General features: G+C 41.1%; 1 protein-coding gene across 3 annotated transcripts in view; it reads left to right on the top strand.

Moving 5' to 3' along the window:
- Window positions 1-12536, top strand: part of DMXL2 (Dmx like 2) — a 134794-nt gene that overhangs the window by 113952 nt on the left and 8306 nt on the right. For all 3 annotated transcript variants that reach the window (XM_055129849.1, XM_055129848.1, XM_055129850.1), the window contains 7 exons: window positions 1400-1530; window positions 2580-2665; window positions 3042-3243; window positions 4096-4213; window positions 8802-8888; window positions 8969-9090; window positions 12261-12399. In XM_055129849.1, the coding sequence (XP_054985824.1) occupies window positions 1400-1530; window positions 2580-2665; window positions 3042-3243; window positions 4096-4213; window positions 8802-8888; window positions 8969-9090; window positions 12261-12399 (885 nt within the window). The remainder of the gene's footprint in view (window positions 1-1399; window positions 1531-2579; window positions 2666-3041; window positions 3244-4095; window positions 4214-8801; window positions 8889-8968; window positions 9091-12260; window positions 12400-12536) is intronic.

Raw genomic sequence — 12536 nt, 5'->3', positions numbered from 1 at the left:
GGTTATTCCTAGCTCTGCACTCAGGAATTACTCCTGGTGGTGCTTGGGGGACCATATGGGATACGGGGGATTGAACCTAGGTTAGCAGCATGCAAGGCAAAAGCCCTACCTTCTGTACTATTGCTCCGGCCCCTGATATTCTTATTTTATTCCCTGTGAAATAAGAATCATTGTAAAATTTCAAAAAAGGAAAAGACGGTAATTTTTATTGTTATATACCTCTTCAGAATATGTTAAGACACAGCACTGCCATCAGAATATCCACATTTCTCTGTATGGTCCACTGGAGCCCCTCCCCGTAGTGAATGTTTGAAGAGTTAATAAGTTTTTGTTTCTGATTATTTCCTGAAAAATAAGTTTTCTTTTATATTTTTACTTTTCTATAAGGGCTGGAGCCATAGCACAGCAGGTAGGGCTTTTGCCTTGCACTTGGCTGATTCCTCCGTCCCTTCTCGGAGAGCCCAGTAAGCTACCGAGAGCAACCCACCTGCACGGCAGAGCCTGGCAAGCTACCCGATATGCCAAAAGTAGTAACAACAAGTCTCACAATGGAGACGTTACTGGTGCCCACTCGAGCAAATTGATGAACAAGGGGACAACAGTGCTACAGTGCTACAGTTATTTCAAAAGTATAAATTAACTTTATAAATTAAAATTTTAAGTTGAATTTTATTAGATTTTATTCTTCTCGGTCTCCTTAAACAACTTCAGGAATGTTTTTAAATTTCCTTTTCTAATCTAGAATGATAGATTCTAACAATTTCATGAAGTTTTTCCTTTAGTCTTTTGTTTCCCATGGTCCTTTTCTGTAGACTTCTAAACTATTGCTGATATGTAAAGAAAAAGGCTTGATTTTTTAAAAGAATTTATGATTTTTAAAAGAACTTATGTCTAGTTTCTCATTTTATTGAACCACTGTGACCTGATTTTCTTGATTTTTGTAGGCATAGTATAATTTGTGACAGAAAATAAAATAGGTTGATACCATTGAAATTTGCTCGATTTGCTTGAGTGGGCAACAGTAACGTCTTCATTGTGAGACTTGTTACTGTTTTTGGCATATTGAATACTCCAAGGGTAGCTAAATCTATAAACAATGGGAAAACAGTGCTACAGTGTTACCATTGAAAATGTGTACTGTTGGGGGCTGGAGAGCTATTGTGGCAGGTAGAGTCCTTACTTTGCATGGGACTTAACCAGGTTCAATCCCCAACAAAACATTTGGTCCCCTGAGCCCCACTGTGAGTGATCCCTGAGCACAGAGCCAGTTTAACCCCTGAACACTGTCACATGTGGCCCAAGAACAAACCAAAAAAATAAAATGTTTAGTGTTAAGTAAATGAGGACAGAAATCACTCATGTAAATATTAAAAAAAATAACTTTGCCCTTTTTTGGCAGCCATTCCTTCCTTTGTCTGATAGCGGTGTCATATATGATTCTGATGAAAGTATTCATAGCGATGAAGATGAAGATGATGCTTTTTTTTCAGATACACAAATACAGGAGCATCATGATCCAAATTCCTATAGGTAACGTCTTCCCCTTTGTCTCTTGTAGAAAACTCTGGTGTTACAATACTTATTTTAACTAGCTTTATGATGTATAGAAGAACTGACTTATGTTTTCAGGTTAGGAATTTAGTACCTTTGAGGTGAATTTCTGGCTTGCCAAGTATTTGCTTTAAAGAAAAACATATTTTTGGAGGGTGAAGCAAGGTAGGAAGGTAGGTTTTTTGTGTTTTTTTAAATTATTATTATTATTATTATTTTGCTTTTTGGGTCACACTCAGTGATGCTCAGGAGTTACTCCTGGCCCTGCACTCAGGAATTAACTCCTAGCGATGCTCAGGGGATTGAACCCCTCTTGGCTATCTGCTAAGCAGACACCATCCCCTCTGTACTATCACTCTGGCCCTATAAGATAATTTTTATTGAACAAAATTTGCTTTGACAGATGTGAGAGGAAAGAGGGGAAATGTGTTTAAGAGAGAACACAGGCTTCTCCAACGTGGATATAAGCAAAGAAACAGAAAGACTAGCAAGAGAAATATGTGCTCAAGGAATAACATGGGCCTAAAGAGCAAGCCAAGAATAAATTTTAATGCAGGGTGCAAGCGCTTTTAGTAAGGAAAATTATAAAACTGAGGGGCCACAAAATCACAGTTTTCAGGGGCTACTCCCAGCTCTGTGCTTGCTCCAGTCAGTCCTTAGGGACCCAGATGGGGCCAGAGATGGGGCATGGGTGTTCTGTATGCAGAGCCTGCACTCAGAGAACTGAGCTATGTCCCTGGAACCGTGGAGTTCATTCATCCATGGTCAGAGCATATAGTTTATTCATAGTCTATTAGACTACATGAAACCATATGATATTTTTGCATTACACAATTTTCAGGTGTTACATATATTTTTTTATTTTCAGAGACTACAAAGGCACCGTTTTTGTAGTTGACTATTAGAAAATAACACTATTTTTTTTTCTGGGTTGGGGATTGAGCTAATAAATGGCAAGGATCATTGCTATGTTTCTCTCCTGATTTCCAGTTAAGGAGAATGTTTTTTTTTTTATTCCCTTCGAACAGCTGGGCTCTTCTGCATCTGACAATGATCAAGCTAGCACTTCACAATGTCAAGAATTTCTTTCCCATTGCTGGATTGGAATTCTCAGGTAAGTTTGGAACTTGAAATTTATGTTATTAAAATAATTAAGTTGCCACCAAGTTACTCTTTACAAAATCATATAAAAAAAAGCAGTTGGAATTAAAATACCACTTTGGAGATTTTATGAAGTCTTGTATTTTAGATTCTGCTCTATGATTTAATTCAAAACAAGAGTCACTCATCGGCTTAGTTGTTGAGAGAAAAAACTGGAGACGCTGGAGTCTTTTCTAGAGATCCGTTTTGTTGGAATCGTTGAGATGCTAACAATATTAGGTTAATTAGATTTTCAAAGTTTTGGTTCATTGAGATCTTGAATTTTATAATTATGCAGTGATCAGCATCTTAAACATAAAAATAAAATGCCATATTCTGTCACCTTTCAGAATTGCCTGTAACATCACCACTGGGTATTGCCGTGATAAAGAACTTGGAAAACTGGGAACAGATCTTGCAAGACAAAATGGATCAGTTTGAAGGCCCACCCCCTAACTATATCAACACATATCCAACTGACCTTTCCGTTGGAGCTGGACCAGCTATTCTTCGAAATAAAGCAATGCTAGAGCCTGAGAACACGCCGTTCAAGTAAGAACACTAATAATGCTGATGAGAGTGGAATTCAGTTTCAGCCTTCCAAGACCAGTTGACAAGTTATTCCTGTAGTCTTCAAAGCAGTCATAACTTTAAAACTGTACTCGTGCTTCTAGTAATAGGGTTATCTACCCAGTAAAAATAGTTCAGTAGACATATTACTTTTATAATCAGGAAAAAAACTTTTTCATACATTTTTAGCATTATGTTGAGAACTGTGGAAAGTGTTGGAAGAGTTATTTACATATGCAAATAGTCTGCTTGGTGCAACAATTAACATTACGGTGATTGGTTTTTAATGGAAGTTTTAATGCTTTCTTAAACAGAAGCTTCTTTTGCGGTACCTGGCTGTGACTGACTGTTACTTACAGACTGAAAAGACTCAGGCTTTCTCATTTACTAGGCTGTTAGGCATGACAGCTGTGATTGGATTCACTGGCTAGGAGATAGCAGCAATCCAGAATACAATTTAAAGGAGAAGAAGAGATTCACCTGGCTCTTAGCTCAATCTCTTCCTCCAGAGACCCTGTGATTAGAGAATTATTCCTTGATGAATGACTTTTTTAAAATGGAGTCATGGTGAGATACACAGTTACAAAGTTGTTCATGGGTTTCAGTCATACAATGTTCCAACACCTGACCCTTCACCAGTGCACATTTCCTACCACCAATGTTTTGATGATTTTTAAAAACCAAAAATTCAAAGCGGAATAAACTCTAAAATACTGTTGAGCTAAGAGCTGTATCTATTTGCAATAAATAGGTGTTTTTTTTTAAGTATCTTGAAATAAGAAACACATTTTCTAAAGACTAACACAGTATATGTTTTGTTTCATTTTTAAATAGATCACGGGATTCTTCAGCTCTTCCAGTCAAACGGCTTTGGCATTTCCTTGTTAAACAAGAAGTCCTTCAAGAGACATTTATTAGATATATTTTCACAAAGAAAAGAAAACAGAGCGAGGTAATTTGGAAAAGTTTTTTTTTTTCTGTTGTGACTTTAGTATTAATAACTTCAGTGAAAATCAGTACCTGATTTATTTTGACTTCTTAGTTGGAAGGTGTTATCGTAAAAAATTATAATGGGGGGCCGGAGTGATAGCACAGCGGGTAGGGCGTTTGCCTTGCACGTGGCCGACCCGGGTTTGATCCCCGGCATCCCATATGGTCCCCCAAGCACTGCCAGGAGTAATTCCTGAGTGCAGAGCCAGGAGTAACCCCTGAGCATCGCTGGGTGTGACCCAAAAAGAAAAAAAAAATTATAATGGGTTTTTTTATAAACCAAATTTGGTTTTAGGGCTTAGGGAGGTAGCTCAGCAGGATGGAGTGTTTGCTTTGCACATAGAAGTCCCAGCACCTCTGGGTCCCACGAATGCAGAGGCAGGAGTTACTCCTGAGCACTGCTAGGCATGACTCTGCCCAAAATTAAAACTGTAGTTTTAATTTCGTAACAATAAAACAACTTAGGTTCTTTGATAAGTCATGTCCAAACAAGTGAATGTGGGTGCTTCCTTTATAGTACTTGTCAGTGAGCTTTTACATATAATAAACATTGTGATGGCTGGTTTGAAGGCCTTCATATATAAGTGACTGTGCTTCATATCACGGATTTCCAAATAGCATCTAATTGGAAGTAACAATTCTTTTAAAATATAGCCCTTAAAAAACATTCAGCATCTAGAAATGGGAAGCGGATAAACTTCAGGGTAAACTTTAAGCTTCACAGTAATTTTGTGAGACTAAAACTATGAAATGACAAAATATGAGATGAAGGGAGATTGCTTTTTTGAAGCAGGCAGAGTCTGATATTGCACAATACTGAATTTTGAGCTGAACGTACATGAGTAATTAATGCAATACAGGGTTTAAGAAGAAGCTGGGTTTTTGGAGACTGGCACTTTGGAACTCCAAATGACCTCTTTTAGATGACAGAGAAAGCATTCAGTCTATTTGAGCATTTAAAATGAGGTAATGGGTAGTTTGGAGAGTGTTCAGAGTGGATTGTCAGATATATGATGAATGATTTGCTCAATAAAATCCATGAGAAAAGAGAAAATTATATTTCACTTAGAAAAGTGAAACCTGAGGGTCACACATGAGCTGGTTCCGTTTCCCAGCATAAAATATTCACCCACTTCTCAATGCCTCCCTGTCTCCTGGGCAGCAGTAACTGCTGGACACTTTCTTTTCACCCACTTACCTGGACAGTGATTGTGGCCAGCCCTGATGGCCATCATTTTAGTTTCTCAGTGGACTTAAAAACTATGGACTGCCTAGTTGGAAGCCTGCCTCGAGAGCGGGCCGGGAGAGGACAGCTGGAGTAGAGAAGGGATCACTAAGAAAATGATGGCTGGAGGAATTGGTCGGGATGGGAGATGTGTGCCAAAAGTAGATAAAGGACCAAACATGATAAGCTCTCAGTGCCTGCATTGCAAACCATAATGCCCCAAAGTAGAGAGAGAATATGGGGAATATTGTCTGCCATGGAGGCAGTGGGAGGGTGGGGATATACTGGGGATATTGATGGTGGGGAATGTGCACTGGTGGAGGGATGGGTGTTTGATCATTGTGTGATTGTAACTCAGACATGAAAGCTTGTCACTATATCTCAGTGAATCAATAAAATTTTAAAAAATAAAAATAAATAAAAAATATGGACTGCCATGAAGAGTAGGGGAAATTAACTATAAAGATTCTTTAGAGCCATTTTTTAAAAATCTATTTTTTAAAAACGATTGGAACGATTGGAATGTTTGATTTAGGATTAGAGAAATCGAGTCCAATTGGTTGGCTCTTTCGTTTAGCATCTCTCTATAGCGTTTCACATACTGATGCTGAGTCCAAAATACATAAAAACTGGTAGAGGTGCCTGAGAAATAGATTTCAAAGTTCCTCAGTTGGGGTTTTATTAGTCCCAGAAAGCTCAGTGAAGGGTCAGTTTCCTGAGGAATGAGAGGTTGATAGCAGTTTGATTCGTTTGGACTGTCAGAGCTGGGGAGTGCCGTGGGAAGCCAGCATCAAGGCTCCTTGCACCCATGACCCATCCAGTCGTGGGATCTTTGGGTCTTGAATTCAAGACCCGAATAGGTCTTCCTCTCTCTTCTCCTTAGACCCCCTCCTTCTGCATGTCCCTTGGGTCTCTGTACCTTTAGGATGCCACAGCCCTTAAGCTGTGTGTTTTCTTTTTCTACCACCAGGGGTGCTCTGTGAACAGGAAGGTGTGAATGGGCCAAGAAAAAAATCCCCCAGGAGTATTTCCTTACTCAAGGCGGTGTGAGCCTTGGTTAACTCTGGAAAGGCAGTCGAATATGACTGCAGGTTTGAATGGGAGACGGAATCTTGGAGCCTTTTATACCATTTGAATTTTATTTTTTTAATTAAAAAAATTTCTTTTTTTCCTTTGAATTTTAAATTATTGGATGAAATTGTCATCCTGTCCAGGGTTGCTCAGTAGGACTGTTCCTCCTCCACAGTCCATCCTGCCTCAGCTTTCTTCCCCCTCATCCTTATTTTCGTTATAATGGAAACTTGGATCTGTTCGGTATAGTTGTCACCCTCCACTTGAGCACTTGAGATGTGGCCTGTGTGACTAAAGTCACTGATTAATTTTAAATTCAGTCACATGTGGTTAGTTACTACTGTATTGAGTAGCACAGGTAGGCTGAAAAATTGTTTTCACTAAGAAAAAAAAATTTCCAGTGTGTCAGAAGACAAACATTATGATGCTCAGAAATATGCCACATTTGTTAAAATTACTTAGCCAAAGTGAAATGAGTCAGAAAGAGAGGGACAGACATAGAAGGACTGCACTCATTTGTGGAGCATAGAATAACATCACAGGAGGCTGACACCCAAGGACAGTAGATAACAAGGGCCAGGAGGACTACCCCATAGCTGGAAGACTGCTTCATGAGCGGAGGGGAGACGGCAGATGGAATAGAGAAGGCAACACTAAGAAAATGATGGCTGGAGGAATCAGTCGGGATGGGAGATGTGTGCCGAAAGTAGATAACGGACCAAACATGATGACCTCTCAGTGTCTGTGTTGCAAGCCATGATACCCAAAAGTAGAGAGAGAGTTTGGGGAATATTGTCTGCCTCCAGGGGGAGGGTGGGAAAGGGGGGATATACCGGGAATATTGGTGGTAGGGAATGTGCACTGGTGGAGGGATGGGTGTTTGATCATTGTGTGATTGTAACCCAAACATGAAAGCTTGTAATTATCTCACGGTGATTTAGTAAAATTTAAAAAAATACTTAGCCAATAAGATGATAATAAGTGGTATGAATTACTAATTTTTGACAACATTGATGCATGAGTTAGGGTGAAGTAATTACCAATATTTTCTATCTATATTTAGAAATAAGTTAGTTGCTTTAATTCATTTTTGGAGCAAATCCATGTAGGATTGGAATCTGTGTAGTATAGAACGCACCTGTGTATACAAGTAGATTTTATTTTTAGAGATTACAGTTTAAATAAGAACTTAGTTTACAAATGTTTTTGTCATCGTGCATGTAGTATGCTTATTAACCTTAATTTTGCCTGTTCTGCGTCTTTTTTTATGACATCACATCTTATCCGATTTACTTTCCTAATTTTGTGCTTTTGAAAGGAAAGCTTGAAAATTAAGTTTAACCATCCTTAAGTGCTGGAGTGATGGTTTCAGTTTAAAATTTTTCATTCTCTGTATAATTTTGTTCCATGCATGTGTTTGTGTTTGTGACGGTGTGGTGTGACTTAGTCTATAGAAGAACATGTGAAGCAGGTCAGACACCGCTTGATAGCCGGAGAATCCCATACAAAGGTAGTGTTCCATACTCCTATACTCAGCTCCTCCTCTGAAGCTTGAGGACTCAACTCTCAGGCTAACCCTGGCTAACCAGAGTATACATTGCTCCCTTCCACCACAGTGGCACTGGGCTTGGCCTGTGTCACTGTGCTCCGTTCTTCTCTCTCTCACACCCTGCTTCATTCTCACACTGTCCGTTGTTCAGCCTCTTCTGAAATGTGATGGTTTTCTCATTTCCTCCTCCACAGTCCATCCTGCCTCAGCTTTCTTCCCCCTCCCTAGCGGCCCTCTCGTTCTCCTTCTTTCCTTTCTAACTGTACTTTGTTTCATTGCATTGATTTCGTGGTTCTCTCTCCTCATCCTTATTTAAGGATGCTTCATTTCAGGTGGGACTCTTTTGTCTTTCTCTGTTGACTTCCTCCACCCAGTGCCTTACTGCATAACCTTTGTACGTTTGGAAGAGGAAAAAAGAGACATAGAACTACTCTTAAGTACTAATAAAAACTGCATTAACTATTGGCCATCTTAAGTGACAATCATTTTCCTGCAGTCACAATGAGAATACTTACAGTTGGGGTGATTGCAGGGCATCGGACAACTTAAGTGCAAAGATAATTTTCAACACACTAAAATGACTGGCACCTATTTTCTTATACTGCTGCTCCTGCTCCATCTTCTTCTTGCCCTTCTCTGCTGGGGTGTGTGTATCTCCATGGAGCTGTGCTGCCACCACTAACGTAGTTGACAAATGTTTTGCAGGTTGAAGCCGATCTGGGATATCCAGGTGGAAAAGCGAAGATCATTCATAAGGAGTCCGATATGATCATGGCGTTTTCTGTTAATAAGGTAAAATCTGCAGTCCCTCGAAAGACTGCTTCTTTCTAGCAAAGTTGCTGAAAGTTAATGCCTCTGCCTTTGCTTTACAGGCGAACAGTAATGAAATTGTTTTGGCTTCAACACATGACGTCCAAGAACTTGATGTTACTTCCCTATTGGCCTGTCAGTCATATATATGGATTGGAGAAGAATATGACAGAGAATCTAAAAGGTTGATCTGCTGGAGTTAGTTTTAAGTGTAGTATTCCCTTTTACCAGTCCTCCCTCCCCCACTCTCTGGCCCTGCCTCTACCTCCCAAGAACATAGTAGTGACTGTGTACATGATTGGAATGATATCATTTTCCCTTTTTCTGGGTAGGTGAGAAACATGATTTAGGCGCCTGAGAGATAATGCAGTGGGAAGGGTACTTGCCTCACGCATGGTCAACTCAGGGTCAATCCCCATTATCCAGCCTCATCCGGAGTGATTCCTGAGTGCAGACACTGGAGTCACCCCAGAGCATCGCCAGGTCTGACCCAAATAACTAAACCCCAAACAAAAACATAATTGGTTTAGCTGACAGTAAAACACTCTACTTACATCATTGAAAAAAGATTATATATACTTTTTCCGGGGTGGGCGATAGCACAGTGGGTAGGGTGTTTGCCTTGCACACGGCTGACCCAGTTTTGCTTCCTCTGTCCCTCTCAGAGAGCCCAGTAAGCTACCGAGAGTATCCCACCCGCAGGGCAGAGCCTGGCAAGCTCCCTGTGGTGTATTTGATATGCTAAAAACAGTAACAAGTCTCACAATGGAGATGTTACTGGTGCAAATTGATGAGGAAAGGACGATGGTGCTACAGTGATACTTTTTCCGTTAGATTTTGAACTATTCATAGTGGTTTTAAACAGTTTTTAAAAATCAGGCAGAAGAGCTAGTACTGAGGTTAAGGTGCTTGCATTGCATGTGCCCTACCTGGGCTCGAATCTCCCTCACCACATGTGGTCCCCTAAGCATTACCTTGTGTGCCCCCCAAACCAAAGCCAGAACAAAATTTTATTTATTTATTTTTTTTGCTTTTTGGGTCACACCCGGCGATGCACAAGGGCCACTCCTGGCTCTGCACCCAGGAATCACCCCCGGCGGTGCTCAGGGGACCACATGGGATGCTGGGATTTGAACCCGGGTCGGCCACGTGCAAGGCAAATGCCCTACCCGCTGTGCTATCTCTCCAGCCCCAAAATTTTATTTTTTAAAATAAATAACACTGGAGTCCACTTGATGTCAGAGGTCAAGCTCATTGCCTGCCACACATGTCCTCACCCCTTAGTATACTGCCCTACCCGCTGTGCTGTCAGACTGGAGCGATAGAGGACAGTACCTATAAGAAATATATAAACTAGAATTTCTTTTTTCACGGGCAGATTGGTTTGGGCCACACCCTTCCGTGTTCAGGGGCTATTCCTGGCTCTGCCTAAGAGTACTCTGGGGACTGGGGGTGGAACTAGTCAGCTGTGTACACAGCAAGGCCTTCTCTCCTGTATTATCTCGCTGGCACTTTGGGGGATGCTTGGCAAACTTCAAGTTCTTTGAAATGTATGGATTTGATACATGGGGTACTCTAAAAGAAATACACTGTTTTCTGTATATGGTAAAAAGAAAATCTCTCTTTTTATTTTTTAATTTTTTGCTTTTTTGGTTACACCCGGCAATGCACAGAGGTCACTCCTGGCTCTGCACTCAGGAATCACCCCTGGTGGTGCTCGGGGAACCATATGGGATGCTGGGAATTGAACTCGGGTTGGCCACGTGCAAGGCAAATGCCCTACCCGCTGTGCTATTGCTCCAGCCCCAAAAATCTCTTTAAAAAAAAAATTGTTCAAAACCATGCCTCAGTGAAGCTGCTCCCAAACAACATTAGATTAAATGTTTATTTTACCCAAAAGGAAGAAGTTAGTCAGCACTAAAATCAGAGGTGATTAGGACTTGTACATTCCTTAAGGATATACATATTTTTTTAATAAAAACTAAAAAGACTTTGTAGGGGTCCAAAATGAGATGTAGCTAGGTGGTAGAGCATATGCCTCACGGAGCGCGGCCCTGGGTTTGATCCCTGGCACCACATGGCTGCCACAACAATTTTTCTTTTAATTCATATTTATTTGCACCTGCTAAGGGAGCAGATGGGGTTGTGGTGGGTGGGAAACTGGACATTGGTGGAGGAAAGGTCACACTGGTGTGCTTTCCTGGGATTGGTGAAGGAATTTTTTGGGGGGTAGGGAGTCACACCCCATGATGCTTAGGGGTTACTCTTGGCTCAGCAGTCAGGACCATATCGGGTGCCAGGGATTAAACCCGGGTCCGCCTCATGCAAGGCAAATGTCCTCCCCACTGTACTATAGCTCCATCCCTGGTAGTGGAACATTTTAATACCTGAAACAACTATATTAAGAACAACTTGTTGAGCGAGGGTGTTACAATAAAATTTTATTTTTTTAGTTTTTAAATTTTTTATTGTTGAATCACCATGGGATACAGTTACAGCTTTCGTGTTTGAATTTCAATCATGCAATGATCAAACGCCCATCCCTCCACCAGTGCACATTCTCCATCACCAATGTCCCCAGTATACTCCCCTTTTCCAACTCTCTATGGCAGACAATTTCCCCCATACTCTCTCTTTACTTTGGGGCATCATGGTTTGCAATGCAGATACTGAGAGGTTTTCATGTTTGGTCCTTTATCTACTTTCAGCACACATCTCCCATCCTGAACGATCCCTCCAACCATCATAGACTTAGTGATCCCTTCTCTATCCCACCTGCCTTCCCCCCCAGCTCATGAGGCAGGCTTCCAACTATGGGGCAATATTCCTGGCCCTTGTGTCTACTGTCCTTGGGTGTCCGAATCATGTTACTTTATATTCCACAAATGAGTGCAGGCCTTCTATGTCTGTCCCTCTCTTTCTGACTCATTTCACTTAGCATGATACTCTCCATGTCCATCACTTATAAGCAAATTTCATGACTTCATCTCTCCTAACAGTTACATTGTGTAGATGTACCAGCATTTCTTTATCCAGTATTCCATTGTGTAGAGGTACCCATCTACACAATGGTATCCCATTGTGTAGATGTACCAGCTACGTCTACATCTACACATAGTATTCCATTGTGTAGATGTACCAACATTTCTTTATCCAGTCATCTGTTCTCAGGCACTCGGTTTGTTTCCAGATTCTGGCTATTGTGAACTGTGCTGCAATGAACATATAGGTGCAGATGTCATTTCTACTGTGCTTAAAAAAATTTTTTTAATGAAGATAATAGGCAGCTGTGTCCTTAGAGTTTGAGTTCAGAGAAAATGTAGCGGCAGAGTAACATGTGGATGCTTTTCACAGCTCAGATGACATCGATTATCGTGGCTCCACCACAACTCTCTATCAGCCTACAGCGTCAGCCCATTCCACAGCTCAGGCACATCCAGCAGCATCCATGCCATGGCTGGGCACTGGACAGACCAGCACCGGAGCCAGTGTGGTATGTGGCTTTTTGGAGGCGTGCTTTCTGGGGCTGGGCTCCCTCAAACTAAGTGATAGGGGGAAGGTTTGGCAGATCAGGGTCAGTAGCCACAAGGCATTAGTGTATGAGTATAGCCAACAGTAAGAGTGTCTGTG

The sequence above is a fragment of the Sorex araneus genome, chromosome 3 (assembly GCF_027595985.1).
Source record: "Sorex araneus isolate mSorAra2 chromosome 3, mSorAra2.pri, whole genome shotgun sequence".
NCBI classification, from domain to species: domain Eukaryota; kingdom Metazoa; phylum Chordata; class Mammalia; order Eulipotyphla; family Soricidae; genus Sorex; species Sorex araneus.
Note: the sequence above shows the minus strand (reverse complement) of the source record. Positions and strands in the feature narration are given on the sequence as shown.